At 34.9% G+C, this 22,259-nt stretch overlaps 1 protein-coding gene across 3 annotated transcripts in view; it reads left to right on the forward strand.

Moving 5' to 3' along the window:
* The window catches only part of KHDRBS3 (KH RNA binding domain containing, signal transduction associated 3), a 79,542-nt gene that overhangs the window by 19,668 nt on the left and 37,615 nt on the right, over positions 1 to 22,259 (forward strand). For all 3 annotated transcript variants that reach the window (XR_003249411.1, XM_026039564.1, XM_026039565.1), the window contains exons 2-5: positions 3,770 to 3,888; positions 12,402 to 12,518; positions 15,011 to 15,157; positions 21,104 to 21,243. Coding sequence is in view for 2 of the 3 variants with exons in the window: in XM_026039564.1 (XP_025895349.1) it covers positions 3,770 to 3,888; positions 12,402 to 12,518; positions 15,011 to 15,157; positions 21,104 to 21,243 (523 nt within the window). In the remaining variant the exon portion in view is untranslated. The remainder of the gene's footprint in view (positions 1 to 3,769; positions 3,889 to 12,401; positions 12,519 to 15,010; positions 15,158 to 21,103; positions 21,244 to 22,259) is intronic.

Below are 22,259 nucleotides of genomic sequence, written 5' to 3' on the forward strand. Positions count from 1 at the left end.
AGCACATATGGAATAGTCACACCAAGATTCATCTGAACTTCCTCATACGAGTCTTTCATTCAGTGCTAATAGTTGAAAAGGCTGTTTTTGTTATTTGATTAGTCCAGTTCTGTAATTTGCCTTGTTCATGAAGATATGTATATTCTAATAGAACTTAAATCCTCTGGACAGATACAAGAATGCACAATCTGCATATTGTAAAATAGCAATATTTCTGTCAAGGATTTTGATTCCCAAGATACTTGCAAGTAGTTATTGGTGCTTGGAATTGGAAGAAACCTCAGTTTTGAGGAAACTGAACAGCCCATGTATTCTTATGGGTTTTTTCTCTTTATTAAGGAGATTTTTTTCCTGAGTTCTGCAAAATGCTTTTCTGCTCTCTCTGAGTATTTGAACCCTTTGTAACTTTTTCAGAGCGTGAGGGTATTTCTTAAAGGTCCTTATAGAATCTCAATAGATTTTTTTTTAGAATTTCTATGTTTTTTTTAAACACAGACATCCTTTACGTCCTTGTATCACAGCAGATAACTATCTAGCTCAGTATTACATCTCTTGCAGTGGCTTGGAACAGGTATTTGTTGAGAAATACAAGAACAGGGAAAACATTTAATGATGCTTCTGCAGCCTTGAGTTTGATGTTCTGAACAAAAGACGCTTTTAATAATGTTGTGAAGTCTTGAGAATTTACTGAGAAATGCTCCTGTTACTGAGTTGTATTTCAGCACTTTCTTATAGTAGGTTGGCTCATTATATTTTAAGGTTAAATTATAATTAAGAGAAAGTTTAAAAAAATGGAATTACCTAATAAAACATATTACATATTGCAGCTATTTTATGATGTTAGTTATCCCTCAAATCCTTTCAGTGATAACTTTATTGTTGCTTATCATTTAGGAGAATTTATAAAAGTGTTCTTTTCAATATTTCTCGTATTTTTACTTCCAAAATGAATGTAGAAATTATTGCAACTTCTAATGAAGCTTCTAGTCAACCTGRTAAGTCCAATTTTTCTGAAGCCGTGATTACATAGATGTCTCAGAAGTGAATCCTTGGGTTCTTCATTTACTATTCCATCTTGGGGAGAAAAACGCATGACTTAGAACTGATGATTTTGCTTCATGTTAATCTAGAAAAGTTTTCTGGTCAAGTTACTGAATCTGAGGAGAAATGGTAAAAATTTTCAGTAGCTTTTGGACAAACATTCCTGAYTTGTTTTGGGTTTTGTTCTATAAATGTTTGTTTTCTGGAAAACACTGGTAGTTTTTTGAAATAGTTGGTAAAGGAGCTCCTAAATGACAAATATAATAAACATTTCTGTTCATATTTGAATTTGGCATTTGGTTCTGCACAGATTATATCAATTTACAATGATGAGCATGGAGCATTGCTTAACTCTGGATAAACATGAGTCTTTATGCTGTTTTAGCAGAGGTGGTTGGGATTCYTGGCATGTTGTTCTGCCATAGGACGATTAATTCTACCTTAAGATTAAAGTGAAACAATTCTACTTYGTCATTATCTGATGCATCTACCAGCATTATTTGGTAGATTAACTGAGGAATAATCATTGCTTAGACCTCTCTGCTATGATTAAATTCAAACAAAAATCCATGCAATTATTACTTCATTGAGCTAAATTCCTGGACTACAGCAGTAGCTGCATCCTTGGTTGGGGAACATGAGATTTTAATCCCTAGCATTATGTGAAGCTTTAATCGCGTGTTTGTTTCCTATTTGYGATCTAGGAAATGTCATCACTTTATATAGCTAAGCAGTATGGAGCGTAATCTAAGGATTAGGAAAAGGCAAATCTTCCTATTTTCTTGACCTTGAATATCTGATTGGGTTTGAGTGATCTGGCATGATTTTTCCCTAATTACCTAACCTTGATGTACCTGAATGATAAATATCAGATAAGTTTTGCCATTCTTCTGAGTCTACAGCTTAGTTTTATTTCATATTCCTTTAAAAGCTTCCAGTGCAGAGAAGTTACTTGTATTTGTATTTTTAATATCATATAGCTATAATATTGATGTAAGTGAATCAAAATACTTCAAATGATTCATGAAGGTATGAGCAGTTGATGAAGATGTGACTGTTAGTTCTTCAAATACTGAGTTCAGATAATATTTTACTGTATAAGTTTAAATATTTAGAGAATTCAACTTTATTGATCTGTAGAGAAACTTAGGCAGCTGACTTCTCAGAGGAAGTAGTAGATACTGTAGTAGATACTGAAAAAGTCAGAAGAGATGTAATGATATGTTTGAACCATGACAAATTCTAGACCTCAGTGTTCCTGAATGGAAGCTCTTCTTTTTAGTTTTTTTTGAAGTGGTGTCTACATAAACATGTACATTATGCTTTACTGGTATTTATATGCTAAAATAACATTCCTAAAATAGTTGTTTTTAGCATATAGGTCTTTGGACTGAGCAATTTAAGCTTTTTCTGAGCATACTAGAGCATAATGGATGCTTTAGGAAAAGTATGCTTTAAAGAATAAGGATCTTGTAGATTTTATTTCTAGATTTCTGTATTCATAGAATCCATATCACCCTGAAACTTTCTAGGAACTTAGCAAAAAAAAAAAAATCATTTGAAAGCATAGGTGCAGAAGACTGTTCTTCCAGGAGTATTTAGATTGGTTAGTGAGTTCAGTTTTACTACTGTAGTTTTTCAGTTGTAAGGAAAAGTTGTAACTTTGCTGAAAACATTTTTCCTTTTCTGTGCTAGTAAGATGAATGAGCATAAGGGGAAAGGAAGCTCAAGTTTCAGCTATAAGAAAGGATGTTAGTGCTGTCTTTTTTTGTGGTGATACATGGGATGGAACTAATATTCATTAAACTAAACTGTCAATGATGCATTATTTTGTAGGAATAAATGTATTTGTTTACCCATCATAGTTCCTTCTATTTTTCAGTAGTGAAGAAAGGCCAATTCAAACTCATTTCTCTTCTAAAGAGTTACCTAAAGGATGCTTTATTCTTTCTGTGTTTTTAATCAGTCTCTTGACTGCACTCAAATTCTGTCTGTCTCGTGTTTGTTCTGATCACCCTAGAGAAATCTTTYAGATTTTAAGTGTCACTAACTTCTGGTCAAGAAGTGAAGCTGAAATGAAACTGCAAGGGTATTTTGTATGTTTTTGATTTTAAAGTTAAATTCAACTAGCAAACTTAAGATGACTGGGAAGGACAAATGTTTGTTATTAGTCTAGAAGACCTTTTGTAAAAATTCAGTACATGGCTGTATATTGATAGCCCTGTGATGACATGTGTTTAATGTGCTATAGCCAGATGTGGAAGAGTTCAACAGATGCTTCATTTTCAGTCTCCTTGTGAGCTCTTTGCCTTTTACCACCTGTGAACTGCAGTCTACACTATTTTCATTAGCACAGGGGACAGCTATAATGAAAATGAGCTCTGTGTGTGCATACGGGGACATGTAGTATCGTGAGGTCTAGGTTGGGACTTCTTAAATATCACTCCTAATGATGTGATCAGTGCTAGAGCACTAATCCCAGATTTTGGGATATGATTTATGTGCTTAATAGCATTTGTGATATTTTGAGAGAGATTGAATTGACATTTGCTCCTAAGTTTACAGTAAGCATGGCTTACTCCTTGGACCTCTATCTAATGCTATTATGCTGTAATGCATTAATTTAAAACTGATTTTTTGAAATTACCCAGTTGTTTTTGAAGAGACATTGCTTTTAGATTGTGGTCTTAAACTGAAAAAATAATAGGCTTTTCTTTTTCTTGAACAGAAATTGAAAAATTCCAAAAAGGGGAAGGGAAGGAAGAAGAAAAATATATTGATGTAGTCATCAATAAAAATATGAAGTTGGGACAGAAAGTTTTGATTCCAGTAAAACAGTTTCCGAAGGTAAGTGCACCTTTTATACTTTATATATCTGAATACTTTCAAGGGATAGTTATCTAGTTAGGATATTAGAGGAATTTGTTGCATTTTAAACAGTGTTAATGCTACTAATGTTATCCTTTGGTCTGTTCTGTAGAAAATTCTTACGGAACTGTTTTTACAGAAAACAAAATTGAACCTAGGTATTATTGCATGATTGCTAAAGTAAACTGTTGCAAGCAATATTCTCACCTCTCAAAGATCATATTTTGCTATTTTACGTAACAAAATGTAAATGATTGCTATCTTGAAAATATATTACAAGGAACCACCCATTTTGAAGTCATCTTTAAGAACTGTAACTTAAGATAAGAATGGTATGCCTGAATACAGTCTGGGCCTACATGTCTCRGATTTCTTATTTCTCTATGTACAATGCTAAATTTTGTGTTAATTGGGAAGCTAGGATGTCTCTCCTCCATTTTGTAGATAAAGTTTTGTTTTAAATTTAATATTGGGCTGTTATTCAGACAGGTTATTCTCCCTTAACAAAGGTTATAGAGAGAATTGCCTAGTTTTCTGTTCAAAGTAGTATTTGTTAACGTTTTCTTTTGGCACTGACACAAGTGAACTCTGTAGTAGGAAAGCTGCTTCTTACAACAAAAGAGCAGGAATGTGTTCCCAGTTATACAAAACAGTATTTTGAGAGCAGATAAGTCATATTTTTCAGATAGCTAAAAATAAATTCTCCTCCAAAAGGAGAATCTTCATAATAGCAAAAGGGTTGAATTATATTTGAGTTGCTTGAAGTGCTGTGCTTTATTGCAGGAAAAGTACAGTTTAAAGTGCACCRCTAGAAAATGAGTTCCTTATTTTTTTATTTTCAATCCTTCAAAAGATTAGCCTGTGTTGTAATGTTGAATTAAGTTTACCTGTATTACTCAATTATATAGTCTGTTGTAGGAAACTTAGTTTTGTTAATATTTTTGGCCATCGTGAATCCTTAATATTTCTTTTCTGCTAGCTGTTATTCGAGAATAAAGAATTGCTACATAGAAGCACTTATTCAACATTCAATAGACTGTGGAGCTCTAAGCAAATTTTATGAAGAGATAATGCTATAAAATCAGAATTATCTTTATTTGAATGACTTTTCCTACTGGAATCTTCAAGGCTGCTTTTGTCTCTGCTTGTGGAGCAAAGAAACTCAGTTATTTGGTGCCTTTCACTGAATCTCTTTTAAATAAGTTTCTTCGTGCTGTATTTTCCACCTATGCTGTGCTGGGTAACGTGGACGGACTGCTATATGGAGAGGCTTCAAAGTTTCTGCAAAAGTTACTTCCATGAATTTCTTTGAGCTTGTTACTTACGTGCAGGCATCTGTCTTCAAATTCACAGTTCCATCCTAGTGACTGTAAAGAATAATATCCAAACATTATCCCCCTCCACACAAGGAAGGGAGGTTAAGAAAAGGTGATATAGCTTCAACATGGCAAACTTATGGCCTTATCCTGGACTACTGTATAGGGTCTGGAGTGATGTCACAGTTTTTGCCTGTATATAGGCAATCTGAAAGCCTTTTGTATCAAAAAATTTATTTAGAGGCCTTCAGAGAAGAACTCAAATTAGGAATGTTTATCCACTCTGTAGGAGGTATATATAAAACTATTCCAGGTGCTTGGGGGRCAAGCTGAATTTGGTGTGCATGCATCATACATCCTGAGTTGCAGAATAGAAGTAGTCAGGGTTATTGCACAGAGTATAAAACCTGAAATAAAGCTTCATGTGAAGGATTCTACGTCTAGGCCCTTTTCTGCATCTGTATGTGATTTGCCAGACCTCACCTATGCTGCCTGCAAGAGGGGTTAGTGTTGGGATATCGAGTGATGCAAATACTTATTTATGTATAAATGCTGAATTTGAAGGCATTCTTCTAGTAAGTGAATAGTCCTCTTGCTTTCTTTATGCCAAGAGCCCTTGCTAAAGTTTGTGCAAGAGGCACAAGGTTCTAAACAGAAAGATATTTCTAATCTTTTAGGGCATGGAGTCCTTTTGGTGTTGGTAAAGGGATCTGTTGTTTAGACCTGATCACATTCAGTAACTGATGATCTGTCAAACTGGMACTGAGGTGTTTCAGTTGGGTTGAATTTGGCAAACTTGGACATCAAGGAAATAAAAASGAAAAGCTGAACTTGCTTCAACTTTAGAAATGGCAACCTTTTCCCAAATGAAAACAGCTGCATTGCTTAACTTAAACTGAATTGAAAAACTGTTTAAGATTAACCTTTTAGTTTAATATTTAAATAATAATTACAAGTGAAGTGGTTTTGTTAGCAGGAGTTATTCTGTTCTTTGTTTTCCATCAATTTGCTACTTATTCGGSGACATTTAGACCAATGCAGCTAACTGCTTCAATAAAAAACTTCCTCTTAGTGCCTCTTTGACCTTTTTTTCCCTAGAACTTSCTCTTTAATTCTGACTCTTTGAATAAGTCATAACAGCCTCAGCAGAGGTCAGACTGTTCTAGTTCTGATCTGGTCAACCTGTCATTGCCATGGCTGGTYGCATTACCTGTTTTGTCACAAGTTCTTGCAAGATCAAAGCCAGGTCCTCTGCATACTCAACATTGTGACCTCTCCTAGCCCTGGCTGACTGGGTAACTAMAGCAGAAAGCTGTTGAACTGAAGCTCAGAATTCATGCTTTTCTTTGAAAGGAATCTGGTGGGCCTCATACTAAAAAGCAAGTTTTTCACTTTTTATCTTARTGTCCTTGTTTCCACTGGAAAATAGATAAACAGATGCATTTAACTGGCCTTTTGCTGAGTGTTCAAAGAGACTTTCCTCAGTCTCATGCGGATATGTTAAACTTGTCTCCTACCTAKCAGTCTTTAATTGGTTCTGTGTTGCTACCTTTCTTTCAGAGACCTTTGGCTTTGCTAAAATCTTGAAAGTATTAACAAGCATAATATCTCATACTAAAGTTAGACATCCTAAATTGTCKGCTTTATGAAGCAATTTGACAAGATAGTCTTGAAGCCATGCTTGATTTCTACTGRAAGTTAATTGTGTATTTGATATAACTATAGTGTGCAATGTATTGTGAAGAACATGAAACAAAACCAAACTATTGTCTTTACATGGTGACCAAGTATTACTTGGTGAGACAACCATACTAAAACCCCTCTGTAGATTGCAAGTCCAGTCAAGACTTTTTCCAAGTGGAAAAATGGAAGGAAGGTGAGCTAGGTTTATGCAATGTGTTAGGGAAAGATCCAGCTTTTTAAGGCAGGACTCAGTTTCAGATTAAGTTATAGAATGTAGAAATCCACATGCTGGATGTTTAAATTTCAAAGTTAGTTGAATAAGATCTAATATATTGTATTATACACATGTATATTGTATATAATTATATACAGGATATTGAATTTGGYCAGCTGGGTACCTCAGTCCAGGTCATTTAAACCTTTAGTTAAATAGTTTGAGAGAAAAATATCTATTTAAAAAGTACATTATCTTATGGTATGTATTTACAGTCACTTTGAGAAACTGTGGATAAATTAATATTTTAAYCATGTTATTGGTTAGAAATCAGTTTTGCACAGTAGCTGAGTTCTGTGTGGATTCTTTGGGTTAGGGAATTGGAATTAGGAATGGGGAACAAGAACTTGCTTGTAAAGCCATAGTTGACATGAAAGAACTGGCTATATTACCAGAAATAACTGAATTGCTTTACAAAAACTGACAAAGCTTCACATTGAGTATGTGATCTGCTACCATGTTATGAGAGACATGTGAAGATAATAATTTGATGTGGTACAACATAGATGCTTGAAGCATTTATCTTTCTGGAAACCTTATGGCTTTTGAAATGACTAAGGAAAATCCTTAGATTCTTCTGATTTTAACTTGCTCTAAGGGAAAGTGTTCTTGAATGTTAAAAGATTGCTATCATTTTTTTCATGTAATCCAGTCACTGAGGAACTATTAGAGAAAGCTATTATGAAAAAAGAAGCTTTCTGTGGCTTTGGAATTGGCTGGAACATTTGGTCAAGCATTTCTTCTTTYGCAAAATACTTTAAGCTGGATGAAGCATTCTCAGCAGACTTGTYTTGATGGGGGTAAACAAGGATTACTTTTTCTGATATATATTTCAGTCATACTTACGTTTAAGCATGCTGTGTCACTGGCATTGGCTTTCCTTGCTGCAGTTCATACAATAGATCAGATGCTCGCAAAGTATGTTTCATTTGTGTATTCCTTTGTGGCAGCCTTCTTCAGAACTGTTTTTGCAGAAAAATTTCAAGCAAATTGTTCTAAGAAAATATCTCCAGATTACTGCTGTAGACATATTTAKGTAAACCCAAGTCCTGAGGGAAATGACTTTAAGCATCAGTTTCCCTAATCTCCATTGTACTAGCCTGCAAAATATAGCATTTTTTATCTGCTATATCTGCTGTATTTGTAGGCTAGTGGACACCATGGCAAAGAGATACTTTTGTCTGAGCAGTTAGGGATCCTGGTGTCTGACACAAGGTGTTGGTGACACTCTTAACTTAAATCACAGATTAAACCAGAGATGAAGAGGGATGTACTTTCAGTGAAGATAAAACTCTAGGAAATAGAGGAGTATTCCTGAATCTCATATCTTTTTGCTCAAACTAATGTGTACCTAGTGATGTTTTAATGATATTCTGACAGATTTCACTAGACATGACTCATGGCTRCCAGATTGTTTGCCCTGAAGAGTAGCRGATGTAATAAACTTTCTATCTCTTTCAGTCCTTTTCYCCAGTTCTGTYATAGATCTCGATGCTCTTGTTGCAAACTTAGCTTTAATTTATAGCTGTGGTTTTCAKTTTTCTCAGCCTACCCATATTTGTTGGATCCTTTGGAGCAGATCCAGAAGCAGCTTTGAGATACAGACTTCATTGTCATGTTTATCTACCATCAACTGCAATAAGTTCATAATTCTAATTTAAGAAATCAATCTGYGTTGACTTACAGATGATCCCTAGTTTTAATGTAGGTGATCCATCCATCTTTTAGAGTAACTTTGGCACCTGTTCAGAGTTGTATGGAGGGGTATGAGGGACACACTCTGAGGCACTGATGTCTAGGATTGGATGTGAAGTACCTGTGAAGCTCATACGTGAGCAATTTGGGTAAGAATTGAATTTGGGCCACCAGGATTACTTGCTTCTACTTTGTCACATCTAGACTGTATTTGTTAAATACTTTCTGTATCTTCTGTTTTCACTCATGTGTTTTTATACCTTTAGGTTTGAGTTTTGATATCCTTTAATGGGGATAGTGAACTTGATAATAATAGTGGTAATTTAGTGGATGATATCACTCTGAGTKCTTGAATATCCCCTGTAAAGTGAAAGAGAAAACAATAGTTCAAAGCAAATTTAGTACCTATTCATAATAACTTCAATTTTGTGCTTGAAGGATTTATTCAGTCTTGTCAATAAATAGATTCTATTTATGGAATAATAGATGAACTCTGAAATGTGCCATTGCCTTTTTACTTCTGTTATTTGTGTGCAAAGTCTTTGAGATGACATTGTCAACTGCTTTTTAGTAACCTTTGCTAATATTCCCATGCCTTTAGGCTGTATCTGAAAGTCTTATGTTCTTAAATCAGCAGGGTTTGTCAGATTTGCAGCAGATGTTTTTCACACTTCAGACTTGCCAAATCTGAGCCTCAGTGCATAGGAAAGGATATTTCACTTTGTCTCAAGATAGAGCTAATACATTTTCAAGTTCACTAAGTGCGTTGCCTAGAACATGTGTGCAGCTGCTTGTACAGCCACCATAATGTCTAGCTTCCATATGAGGAATATTTTGCTTTTGAGAGAACTTGTGATGGTAGTGGAGATCTGTAAGGCAAGTGTTAGAACTATTTGGTTTTAATTAGAATAGTTAGAATAATTGGAATAAACATGCTAGATTTGGGTGTCACAGGTTTTCTGTTTTTAGTCACTTTTAGCCACTCTTGTTCTAAGCTGAAAATTATACTTGTACAATGGAATTTACTTTTTTGTTGCAAGTGTACATAATTTGTAAGTGACATTTTCAGCAGTTAAGAAACTAAAAAATAAACTGTTGAAAGGTTGAATTTGTTTGTTAGAAAGTGATATTCAGATCTGTATCACAGTTAAATACATGCTTTGTTATCCCTAAGTCACTGTCAGATTGCTTCAAGTAATATTAGATTTGAATATATTAAAACTGTTATCTAGAAACGTGGCCTATATCAGGTTGGAGATGCTACATTCTGCAATAGATCTGAATACTGCAAATCAAAACTTATTTAGGAATTTAAGGAATATCTGTTTATAATAACTTAATTGCTTAAGCTACCTTTAAAAATGAAGCTATTATATAATCTTTGAATATAAAATTATAAAAGTAGTTATTGTAAAAATCAACATAAGTTACCGTAAGTAGTGCTTGAAATGTTAGGAGTTTTTTCATTATATAGACCACCCTGAGTTTGACTACAAAGTCACTGTTCTTAAGAAGCAATMCTTCAGTTAATGGAACTTTTGACATCGTTGATTTTTGATCTATGGTGAAGTTCTGTATTTACTTATTTTCCTTTAATTATCTTGAAACCTTTCGTTTTAGATATAACTCCAATAATCRTAAAGTTAGAGATGTCCAAGTTGGAAGGGACTAGTTCTCTATTGGAATCATAGTCTTAAACTATATTATATAAAAGGCCYTGAGAGCTGTCTTGAGTGTTTCTAAGAAGGAAAATTCTACTTCTCTGGACAACTTATTTCTAATATATATCRTTCTTGAGTTTAGGAGCTGTAAAAACACTGTTGCAAAACACTAAAGTCATCTGAGGAGTTTTTTGATGTTTGAACTAATACAGTTTAAGAAAAGCCTAGTTTATGAAAGACTTGAAGTTCAGTAGCTTCTGTGCACTGCCATAGAGTTGGTCAGCAGTGTCTCAGTTCTAACTYGTGCTCTTAATGAGAATCAATTTTGCAAGAACCAAAGCATAACATTTAAGATTTTTTCATTTATTGACTTTTAAGCTTATTTTTTTTGTCTAAAAATTCAGTAACCAAAGCAGAGTTGTGCACTTTCCTTGCTGTACAGTGCCTGATGGGCCTCAGTCTTTTTCATGAGTGCTTTGGTAGCAGCTTAAGCRGCATCAATTACTGCTGCTGTGTGGCTATCAAGGTGTGCTCTGGTATTCAGAGGAATAGAGTCAATTTTGACTCTTTTAATGTGTTAAATGAAGAATCAAAGATGGCCTACAAACAATTTCACAAACTTGAGATCACAAAAACAAGTACTTTAAATGTAATTCTTTACAGCAGAGGYATTTATGCCTGGGACTTTTTGTTAGCATGGCTGACCTTTATATTACRGCAGTCTGAATAGCCTGGTTTTATGAAGCTTTATTTGGTAAATATTTTTGAATAACATCTTATTAATAATCCTGTATCACAACATTTTCTACAGTTTTCAGGGTGAATTATTTTATTTACTATTTAGGGAAAATGAAGTAGATGTCTGAGTTTAAGAAAGTCTAAGTCTCCTCTGTGGTTATTCTTCAAATAYTGTAAACTTTACAGAACTAGATTCATCTGTGATGTACAAAAGCAACAGATGCTCCTACAGGTTGTGACTGGGAATAAATGCCCTATGGAGCAACTCTCATGCTTCCTGACTCCTTCAARCTCAGTTTTGTGTGCCCACAAGTGGTGGCAGGCAAACTCTCCTTTTYTTCCTTTTTTCTCCTTTTTTTATGAGGAGTTCTTGGACTTCTGTCTGCTTATCTTCCTTTCCATCTAAAGTCCCTTCTGACCTAAAAGAGCCTCAGACTTTCACAGGTAGCCCTTGCTTCAGTATTTTTCTATAAATAGGAGTAGCTGTGTTTTCTCTTAAGTACTATTCCTCTTTTTCCTTTTGGGGCACACTAAGCCAATAATGTAATTTAAGGAGATGAATATTATGATGATGAACTCCAACTGCTGTTCATAAACTTGAAGAATAGGAGGGATGGTGTGGCAAGTGAGAAGACTGCTTTATGTGTTTATTTCTGCTGGGACTAGATTTGTTTGTTCCTTGTCTGTTTCTGGGATCGCATAGGGTACATTATGGGTTACTGTCTTTCATAAATCCTCAAGGGTGAATGACTTGCTTGTTTTTCCTCTTATAAACAAGTTTTGTTCTTATGGTTATTCACTTTTAAAAGCTGTTGAAAAGCAAAACTGTAGTTCAGTTATCTTTCTCCTCAGTTTTGAATGTGATGAGTGAGAGTTCCTTTTATGCTATTTGATAATCCTTTGGGTTGGATATTTTAGGTTTCTGTTGGTATCTGGAAAAGTCACTAAAGTGGTATCTGTCCTACTTGTCTGTATTTAATGGCTATGAAATTTATGATCTATGATATATGACTGTACCTACTCCAGTAAGTTGTTCAGCAAAATATTTCGCCTTTGCTGACTTCACGCTGGGCTTTTGATCAAAAATAATGAGCTAATGTGTCTCTTATTTTTTTCTCCTTACAGTTCAACTTTGTGGGAAAACTTTTGGGGCCCCGTGGCAACTCTCTAAAGCGCTTACAGGAAGAAACGCTGACCAAAATGTCTATCTTGGGAAAAGGTTCTATGAGGGACAAGACAAAGGTAAAAAGACCTGATAAYGTTGGTGAAGAGTGAAACTGCATTTCTTGCCTTCCTCTTTAACCCTTCCAGGGAGGAGAACAAACTCCATCAAAGATGGATGCAAATACTAAAGCACTGAATTTAGTAATACTGATTGTGTCCTTGTGGAGTTGTTTTCCTTATGGAGTCTGCCTTCAATATGAATATTTTGAATCTATAATAAGCTATCGTGAGGCTCCCCACAAAGTAATGCAGGAAGTATCAAGACCAATCTAGCTTAAATCACATATTAAGCAAGAGATAGAAGGAGACGTACTAGGAACAGAGATTGGAAGTCCAAATTTTCTTTAAAACTGTGGAAGGCCGTGATTTTTGCTATCTTTAGTTCAGTTTCAACCTTTTGACAAAATTAAGGCAGCTGAAAGTGGGGCTGCTTGCATCTCAAAGATATTTGCTTTTTATTGCAGCACAGAGGGRAAAATGTGTTTTTAATTATTGGCCATCCAGATTCCTCATTGTATGATGCTGCTAAGAGCTGCCCTCTGTATTGTCAAGCTATGTTGGTGAATGCAAAACAAGTTACTATAATGAAAGGAAATGATGCCAAAAAAAGTAAAGCAAGAAAGATAAASTTTATCTATGGAAGGAGTTTTTGAACAGCTTTAATTTAAATAATCTTCTATGTTTTGTTAAAATTGCTCATTGAAAAACTTGCACCAGCAACATGAATTGACTTTGCTATTCCTTACTGTTTGCAGTTCAAGTTTATTGTATCTCTATCTTGTTCACTCTTGAATAATTAATGACTTCTGTTTGAGTGAGGCTTGTTCAAAAAGTAGCTGATCCCAGCTAAATTTGTTTTTGTTTGTTTTTCTCATTTTATTCCTGCTGTTGCAATTTGTTCTTGTTCTTTTGGATGTTCCAACTTTTTCTGAAATAAATTAGCTGCCTGAATTTCATTTGCTTAAACTACTGCAGTAGTAGAGTGTAGAGTGTTGTAGAACTTAGTGCTGTAAAATTATTTCAGCTTAGTATGGGGAAGTTTAACTGTGATGGCTAGTGAAAGCAACAGTATTGAGCTGGAGTTTGCAACATGAGACAGTTAATGGTGCTGCATGGTGTGTGCAAGTAGTTTGATACCGAAGAGGGATATTCTTGTGTGCCTGAGAGGAAGAGTTGTGCAGAAAGCCCAAGAAAGGGACAATTTTACTTTTTAAAATTGCCTGCACATYTAGCTACTCGGTTATCTTCCCCTTAAAAATAAAGGGGAGAAGGGAGGAATAATACTTGATATCATCCATATAATAAATATTTAAGGAGCTCAACTGATAAAAGCATAATTGCCTGTAGGGCTAGTTGGTGATGGTTCGTACAGCTTGAGTAACTGCTTCAACTAACAGTTTAAAGTAAGAAACACTTGATATTTTAAAACATACGTATTTAATATCAATAAKCATGATATTGGAGTTTATTTCCTGAGATGCCTTTGTTATTTGTATTGACAAGGTAATGGTTGTCTTGACAAAGTCTAAGTTATTGACTCTGACCTGTTAATTTTCATCAAAACTGTATTTTTTAGATAAGCACCAGTTAACTACTTCTGATTGCTAAATAGTAAAGAGCATAAAATAAACGTCAGAAAAGAGTGATTTTTAATACAATGCTACCATAAAAATGACATCCTTGATCTGCTCTGTAGTGAAGTACATAGCAATTATATTGTACAATGTATTGTCTGTAATACAACAAAAACTTCACAATAACTTAAGTATTAATTGTTTTGAGTGACATTTGCTATATGTCGGAAACTAGGAAACGATCCCATAGGTCTGTGAATAATTTGTGAATGCAAATATTTCGGAGAACTCAACTCTACATTGAAGGCATAGTTTCTGCAGTTGTCTTGAAGTAGGTTGGATGAAGCCAAATGGGTTTTGAAAACAGTGTTTGATTGTATCTTCCTACCCTCTTCCTACAATATCACAAAATGCGACTTTCATATCCAGGCAACGTACACTGTTCTGTGAATCAGGTATTTGTTGTGGCGTAAGAACATCAATGAAAGTGAGAAGCTTTAATAGTAAACTTGGATGAAATAAACTTGGATTAAATGCTTGATGTGTGATGGAATATTAGATCAAACCTGTTTCTGAAGACAAACTGTTTTGCAGTTTCCCTCTGTTACACATTTTATGCACAGATGTATGTGGGAGAAATGAACTTCCTTGTGGTACTCTACATGTGAGCAGAGTTTGGTCTTGTGTCCTCCTTTGAGTGTTACCAGGCATGCAATATGGCTGGGGCAAACTTGTACTGTTCTAATATTTTAATGCTATCTTTATGGTTTGAGATATATCTGTAAAATACAGTTTTCAGCTTTTGACATCTAGGTATAATTAGTGTATGTAAAGACTCCAAATCTGTTGTAATTAATGCTTGAGTTGTATATACTATGTTTAAAATGGGGGAGAGGAGAAGTAGCAGTAACAACAAAACCTTTTTCTCTTCTCCAGGAAGAAGAATTGAGAAAAAGTGGTGAGGCAAAGTACTTCCACCTAAACGATGACTTGCATGTTTTAATTGAAGTCTTTGCACCACCAGCAGAAGCATATGCCAGAATGGGACATGCGTTGGAAGAAATCAAGAAGTTCCTCATCCCTGTTAGTATTCTTAAATTGTTCATTAAATACCAGACTTTTTTCCTATGATCCTTTATCAGCCTTTGAATATGGTATTTACAGAGCAATAAACGAATTTACAGAGCAATAAACAATTCACAGAGAATATGCTTGTCCTTGATGCTCGTTCAAGTCCTTACTCAGTGGTAAGGACTTGGTAACAAGGTAACAAATGCTCTCAGTTCATGTGTAAGGCAATATTTCTTAGTAGAAAGGACACTGGACTTAATTGGCACCCCAATTTCTATTTTATCTCTGACTTTGTGATATTACATGTTACTGGGTCAGTGCATGACTGTTCACATGTGCTTTCATCTCCTAGTGTGACCTTGAGAGAGCTAACTTATCCTTACTCAAACTGGTCAAATATATAGTATTTTGACTTGTAAATGATTGAAAAGATCTAATAAAATTTGGAAAAATAACCTGTAAGAGACATTTTCTCCCTCCTTTTCTCCTCAACCCCCRAAATCTTAAAACAGTAATATCATTTTCTGTTTAACTAAGCAATAGTAATATTGCTCCCCCATTTAATCCTCAGTGATTAGTCAGTGCTGAGAATCAAGACAACTTCATATTCTATCTTTCTCTTACATGAAGCTAGTGATAATAGTTGAGGTATGTCATTCTTATCTGATTCTGATGCACACTTGAGCAGAACTGRCAGTTCTGGGACCAGTGCTTTTATTCTGCTTGGACTTTTGTATGCAAAAGTAGATTTCTGGGTAGACAGTAGTAACTCAGGGGACTTGAAGGGAATTCAAGTATGTTTGTCCAGATAAGAGGGAGCTCTGGTATTGCATATAGATAAGGCTTATATATATATATATAATTTAAACAAAAATAAATCTTTTTCCAAGTCTGGAGTAATCTTTTCTTCCCTGAAAAGAAGTAACTGATATGCCAAATATAAACACTAGCCCAACCACTGGTCTTGTTTGTAAATTTACTTTTTGTTTTTAAATTTATTTTTGTGTTAAAATTTGATGTCAATAAATGAAAAATGTGTTTACAGTTTCTTCTACCCACTGTAATTAAGAACCAGGTTGTACTCTAATATGAATTTCAAATGTATGAATAACCGTACAGCTTAGATGTGAAATTCATGTTTGGATGCATAAAATACAAATACTGGAAATATTTCATTCCAGACCAATCAGTATTCCTCACATACTTGTTTTTAGTATCTTCCATAGACTTGTTTCTCATAAGGAGCAACCTTAACTACTTTGTAGTGTTAATTTACTTGCAAGAATCTAAGCCATTAAGTACAGTTCAGACACTAGAAATAATATTGCTGGTTGTGAAATCACTGATTGCTTAAGCTCTGCAGTGAACATTGATCTGTAATTGGTTATCAGACGAATGAATACAGAAAGCATTCTCAAGATGTACTAGTATATTTTTCATTATTAAAATCTATTATTTTACTAGTTTGTTATTTGTTGTTCAAGTGAAGATTAATTTCAAAGATCTGATATACAGAAGACCTAGGTAAGGGAATGTTACTAAAATACGTATTTCTGCATGACAGTAGTGCACAAGTTACTAGACTATAGGCACTATAACTGTTGAGGACTGGTTGGAAACCTTATGTGGCCATGGCTGTGTTAGCAGGGGTACAGGCAGATAGAAGTAGAACTGAGATTTCAGTGAAACAGCTTGTGCTGATGATGTGGCATGGCTGCTGCTGTGTCCTCAGCATTTTACTTTGGATGACCTCTAGTCACTCCAGGAATACCAAGTTTACGTACCTGGATTAGAGTTGGTCATGAGCTCCAGGCAGTTCCTTCTGTCTTGCTTTTTCCTAAACAGAGACTAGTTTATGTATACTTTACCACTTTTGTATCCACCATTACTCCACATACGTACCAAAACACAATAAATAGAGATACCTGGATGTTCATTTAGAACATCCTCATGCGAACTAAGGTATATTAATGCAGATGTACTTATGACAGTTGAAGTCCAAAGGAACATGCTGAGCATTATGCTCAGTGCAAATAAGTGACCACCGGATCATAACCTTGGAGTTTCCAAACTGCTTTTGCTTTGATGAAGAGGTAAAATTTTAACTGATTTAATAGGGTGCACTAAACAGAATGCTTATAGGAATACCATGTTATTGTGGCACAAAAGGTTGCTGTATTCACATGTAGACCATGTATTAAGTATAAAGACTTTAATTTCATAGTTTCTTACTAAAAAAATATATTTGTGTTTTGTGATTATAAATACCTTCTCTGTACACTGGAAATGAGGATATGTATGTGAATCCTTCCACCTCTGCGCTCAAGATCTTAATTTTTCTTCATTGGGCAATAAATGAAATGTTTTAAAACCTATACTGTTAAACCAGTATAATTAAAGATAGTAGAGAAAGAGTCCATCTCTTTGTATACTTTTACTACTCWTTTTTTTTGGTTGTTGCAGCATCAGTTTAACTCAGTACAATAAAGATGAGTGAWCTTTTCTAAAACAGCAAATCATGTTAGTGCTGCCATAATTTTCCTTTGGCTTTTCAATAGTAGTGAATAGTTGTTTAAAAAGCCTTCCTGCTTCCTCCTAGGTGCAAATCCAGGAGGAGATAACAGCTTTTTCCCTGCTAAAACTGCCATTGGATTAACTGTTGCAAAACACAATATTTTCTGTAAAGTGTAGTACAACTGTCAGTTGTCCTTCAAGAAGACAAATATATCAGGCTTCTTGGCACTTATAATGTGTTCTTTAGAGCATAAGCTAGCTATGCCTTCCAACAATATTGGCATAAAAAGCTGCCCTGAAGTTTAATACACTCAAAAGTGCTTATGAAGCTAGCTTGATTTAAACCTAGTTTTTGCAGGTAGAATTGTTGTTTCTGACTTAGAATATATTTTCCTTTAAATTAGGAAGGGAAGAGTCTTTTGTCAGAATCTCTTCTCAAGATTTGAGTGGCGGAAGTTTCTTTGACAGCTACAGTATTGCTCTATTTTAGGTTACTGAGTATCTGAATTCTTTCCCTTGTCTTAAAGAAATGTATACAAATATTTTTAAGAAAAAATATYTACTGGTAAACTCCATCATGCAAACAAAACTTTAATATTTTTCATCTACTCTGTCTTGCTGCCTGTGCATTAAGAGTCTATAACATCTGATGATGAAATGGCTCTTAATGGTGTCTGGAAAGGCTGCTGATTGTTTTTCTGAATCTCTTGCATACTTTTTGGAACGTCAGCAACTAAGGTTACTCCGTAATATCCAGAATGTTTGCATCTGAAAAAAGCACGTGAAAATCCTGAATGCTTTGCTGTCAGGATAGAAAAATGCATGGAATACTTCTCCTTATTACAGTTTTGGTAGTCAAAAGCAAAATGTGATCTTAAGAAATAGGGACCTTGTTCATTAAGGACTAGTGCACTAGGTGTTGGAAGGAATGATCTCTTGTAAAAGTCTTAGGTAGTAGCTCCTACAGAAGAAAACATCCTCTGTGTTCAGCAGAGTCAGGACGGGGCAGCATTCACAAAGTGTGACAGTAGCTTTGTTCTCTTTCAATTTGTCAGTGGTGTTTAAGTGAAATGTCAGTCTCTCCCTTTCCTAAATTGTCTAGAGAGATGTGAAGTCCAGGTTTCCATGACCAGGCAGTCCTCTAGGTGAGGAGGAAAGATCGGGTAGTCTGCTGAATTTGACCTGAAATGCACTGTTTTCCAGCAGTGGATAGTCATAAATCAACCATCCATTAGTTTTAACTGTAGAATCCATTTCAGAGCATAATGGATTAGCAGCACTACTTATCGTGTCTACTTTTATTGTTGTTTCCCTGTACCGACCTGTCGCTCTGTATCTTCCTGCTGCCTCTGGCATTTGTGATAAGGACCATCTTTCCTTTCTGTAAATCTACACTATAGAGTCCTTGCTGTGACTGAGGCTGCCAGGTACTGCAGTGGTGACCTGCAAGAAAAGGAGGAGGAGGCATTGGGAAGGAAGAGGATCCAGTATGCACAGTAGCAATCCAAATGCATCTTGTTTAAAAAAATAATAATAAAGAAGCTAGCATTCTATATACCTGCTGATGAAAGGAATTTTTTGGAGCTTAATTTTGAGGAGAATATGTAGTGGAGAAATTACTTAGGACAGTGCTGCCATAGGGCTGTATCAGAACTTTGTGACCAAAGCTTTGTGACTTTGGTTTGTGTTTGCAGGCCAGTCTTAACAGTACRTTAGCATTATACTTCAAGATATTTCATTCCATACCTTATGTAATATTTTACRTTTGTAGCCAAGTCTGCCCATACAGGCTTTTCAAATGTTAGGTCCAAAAGCAAGAAACAAAATGAGGTTTCTATATGATAGTTGGTGCACATGGTTCTAGATTGATTCTGGTGGTTTGATTGTCCAGCCCCTGTTTTTATAATTGAGTATTTTTCTGAAAAGCCTTAAATATTTCATTTGTTGAGATAGTCTGATTTGATGCTCCAGACCTCTTTGTCTTTTTTTTGGAAAACTGTCAGATTGAGACCATCAGAGTGTGAAAAGACTGATTTTGTTTCTTGATTTCTGCTATTGTCTAAATGGAGCATGACCTTAAACGAGCAGCTGGGAATTAACTTTTGAATCTATTCAAAAGTCAGCTGATCAGTCAAATGTCTTTATAGTGTCACATGATTTTAACACTAACTATTTAGGAATGGTTTAAAATATTTATTAATGGAAGTCTCTGGAAGTAGAAGAGTTCAAGAATAAATAAGGAACGTGGATTTCATACTGATCTTGTAGTGCAGAGCTCATGTTTGGGTGAGCTATCTGGTGCAAAACTGCTTGATATTCTTTTGAAAGTTATTTAATAAATAAATACAATAAAACCAGATTTCTGATAAGAATGTTTCTTTGTTTCTTAAATAGTAAAATTGGTGAGATTTGAACAAATAGTCTTTGAAATAGGAGCACTTGTGGGATGGTTTTTAAGTGGTGAAAGATAAGAACAGTTTATGTCAATTCTTTTTGCATTCTTTTTAGGTTTGTCAACATTTTCAGGTACTTAATGTGTACGTTTACATGCTGAAGGATTTTGTTGTTTCCTCTTCTAAAAATGCATTCCTTGGCTTGTTTTAAGTGGGGGAAATGGTTGGAAATATATTCAGCTCTAAAGAGTTCATTGTGATATTTGTGTTACTCCTGTGTAAAGTGCCAGATTTTGAGGTTCGCTCAAGGTCTTTGAGAAGTCTCTCGTGTATTTGAGAAGTACTGTATTTATTCCATGTAAATAATGTTAACTTTCCTTTCTGTAGACCTTGAGGGAAGATGTGTGCAGAATAACAAATCTTGTGTTTCTAGTTCATTCACCTTTCTGTATTGAAGGAAAGGAGATCTTGGAACGCTTTCTTTTTAGATAATAGCATGCATTTGTACTGAACAAAGTTCTTTGTTCTTTTCTTTCTAGCTCCCTTTTAAAAGAGTAGGCACCTGATCTACTCCTTGCTCATGAGGTCTCCTCTCAAAAGTATATTTCCTCTGCACTGCCTTACGACAGTGGACAGTGAGATTTTCACTGATTTTAATGGACTATTGTTCTCTATACAAGAACAACCAAAAAAGCAAATATCTCGGAATGTGGGAACTCTCTCATCTACCCTTTTACCCTTTTCTATCCCATCCACCTTTTTATCCTCCTCCCTCTGCCCAAAGTCATCTACAATGTTCAAATGTTTATATTTTAAGTTTCAAAGCTACCTGGGCGGTACTATGCAGTGCAGATGAAAAATGTGACCTGAGTAAAAATTGCACCTAATATGCAATTACTTTTGGAGGATTTGTCTAAATGATGTACTTATTATAATGTGTTATTTATTTCTAAACTTTTCAGTGGTAGGTTGACTTTCATTTAGAAGGGTGTGTGGTGCTAATCCGATGTGGTGGTTGAATAGTTTTCTTCCCCCTACTCCTCTGTTTTAGGACTACAATGATGAAATCAGACAGGCACAGCTTCAAGAATTAACATATTTGAATGGTGGTTCAGAAAATGCAGAAGTTCCAGTTGTTCGAGGAAAGCCATCTATTCGAGCAAGAGGAGTGCCAGTTCCTGCTTTGTCCAGGTAAGTAGCTAAGCTACAGGACATGTCCGTTTCRGAGTGTGTATTTTAGGCTTTTCCTTCAAAAAGTAAAATATATGAAGCAAAGAAGGACCACCAAAGAACAGAAGGTAAGAGAAATAATCTTCATATCTATTTTGTCTAGATAGATGTAGGATCGTCTGTTAGTTTGTGTTCTGAATTGAGCCAGTAGTGACTTGTAACTTGCATATTTTTTCTTAATATAGATATTGTTCATCATAGATGCTCAGCCCTGCTATAGATCCTGTGTGACTCGCAGCTGAAATAACTGTTCGTTAGAAGTATTTATATATTGAAGGATTGGCTTTGGCAAATTAAATGTCTGCTGCATTGAGTGTCATCTGACATTCAGAATGATTTCTCTAAATACAGAATACAATTTTTTTTTTTTTTTTTTGTTTCTGGATATTGACTGAGACAGTGACTTTTCATAATGTGATGAAAATATAGCAGCAGGAAAGTGTTTTGGAGGCAGAATTCAGATTTAAGATCACTTAGGTTATACTTCTAATTGTGCAAATGTCACTTATGAAGAAACAAATTTGTTGTTGACTTTTGCAGTACTTCTGATGCAGAGTATTTTTTCTGATATAGGATATATTTTCCTTTGATACCTTTGCAGTGATTCTCATTAATAAAAGTTATGTTAGAACATTTAAAATCAGTTCATACAATATTCTGAGATGTATTTTAACTTGGATTAAGTGTGTTAAGTTAAAATCACTGAGGCTTTAGTCTGTTTAGGAAGAGCTCCTTGTGTACATCCTGATTTATGTTTGATAATACAATGGGGAACGAGCCTTAATTTGGAGAGTTTGTTAGTTTTAGTTCTGTAAAATTCTTTTGGATGTATAGTGACTTCCATAGTGACACAAATTTTTGTTCTTATGTTCTTAGCCAAATAACTTACTACACACTGCATATGTTCTGTTGCTTTTCTTAATTTTAATGTTATTCAAAATAGTGATAACAAAATACAGAGGTTAACTTTATCATTG

This window comes from Nothoprocta perdicaria, unplaced genomic scaffold, assembly GCF_003342845.1.
Source record: "Nothoprocta perdicaria isolate Ctin4 unplaced genomic scaffold, notPer1 scaffold_233, whole genome shotgun sequence".
Taxonomy (NCBI): domain Eukaryota; kingdom Metazoa; phylum Chordata; class Aves; order Tinamiformes; family Tinamidae; genus Nothoprocta; species Nothoprocta perdicaria.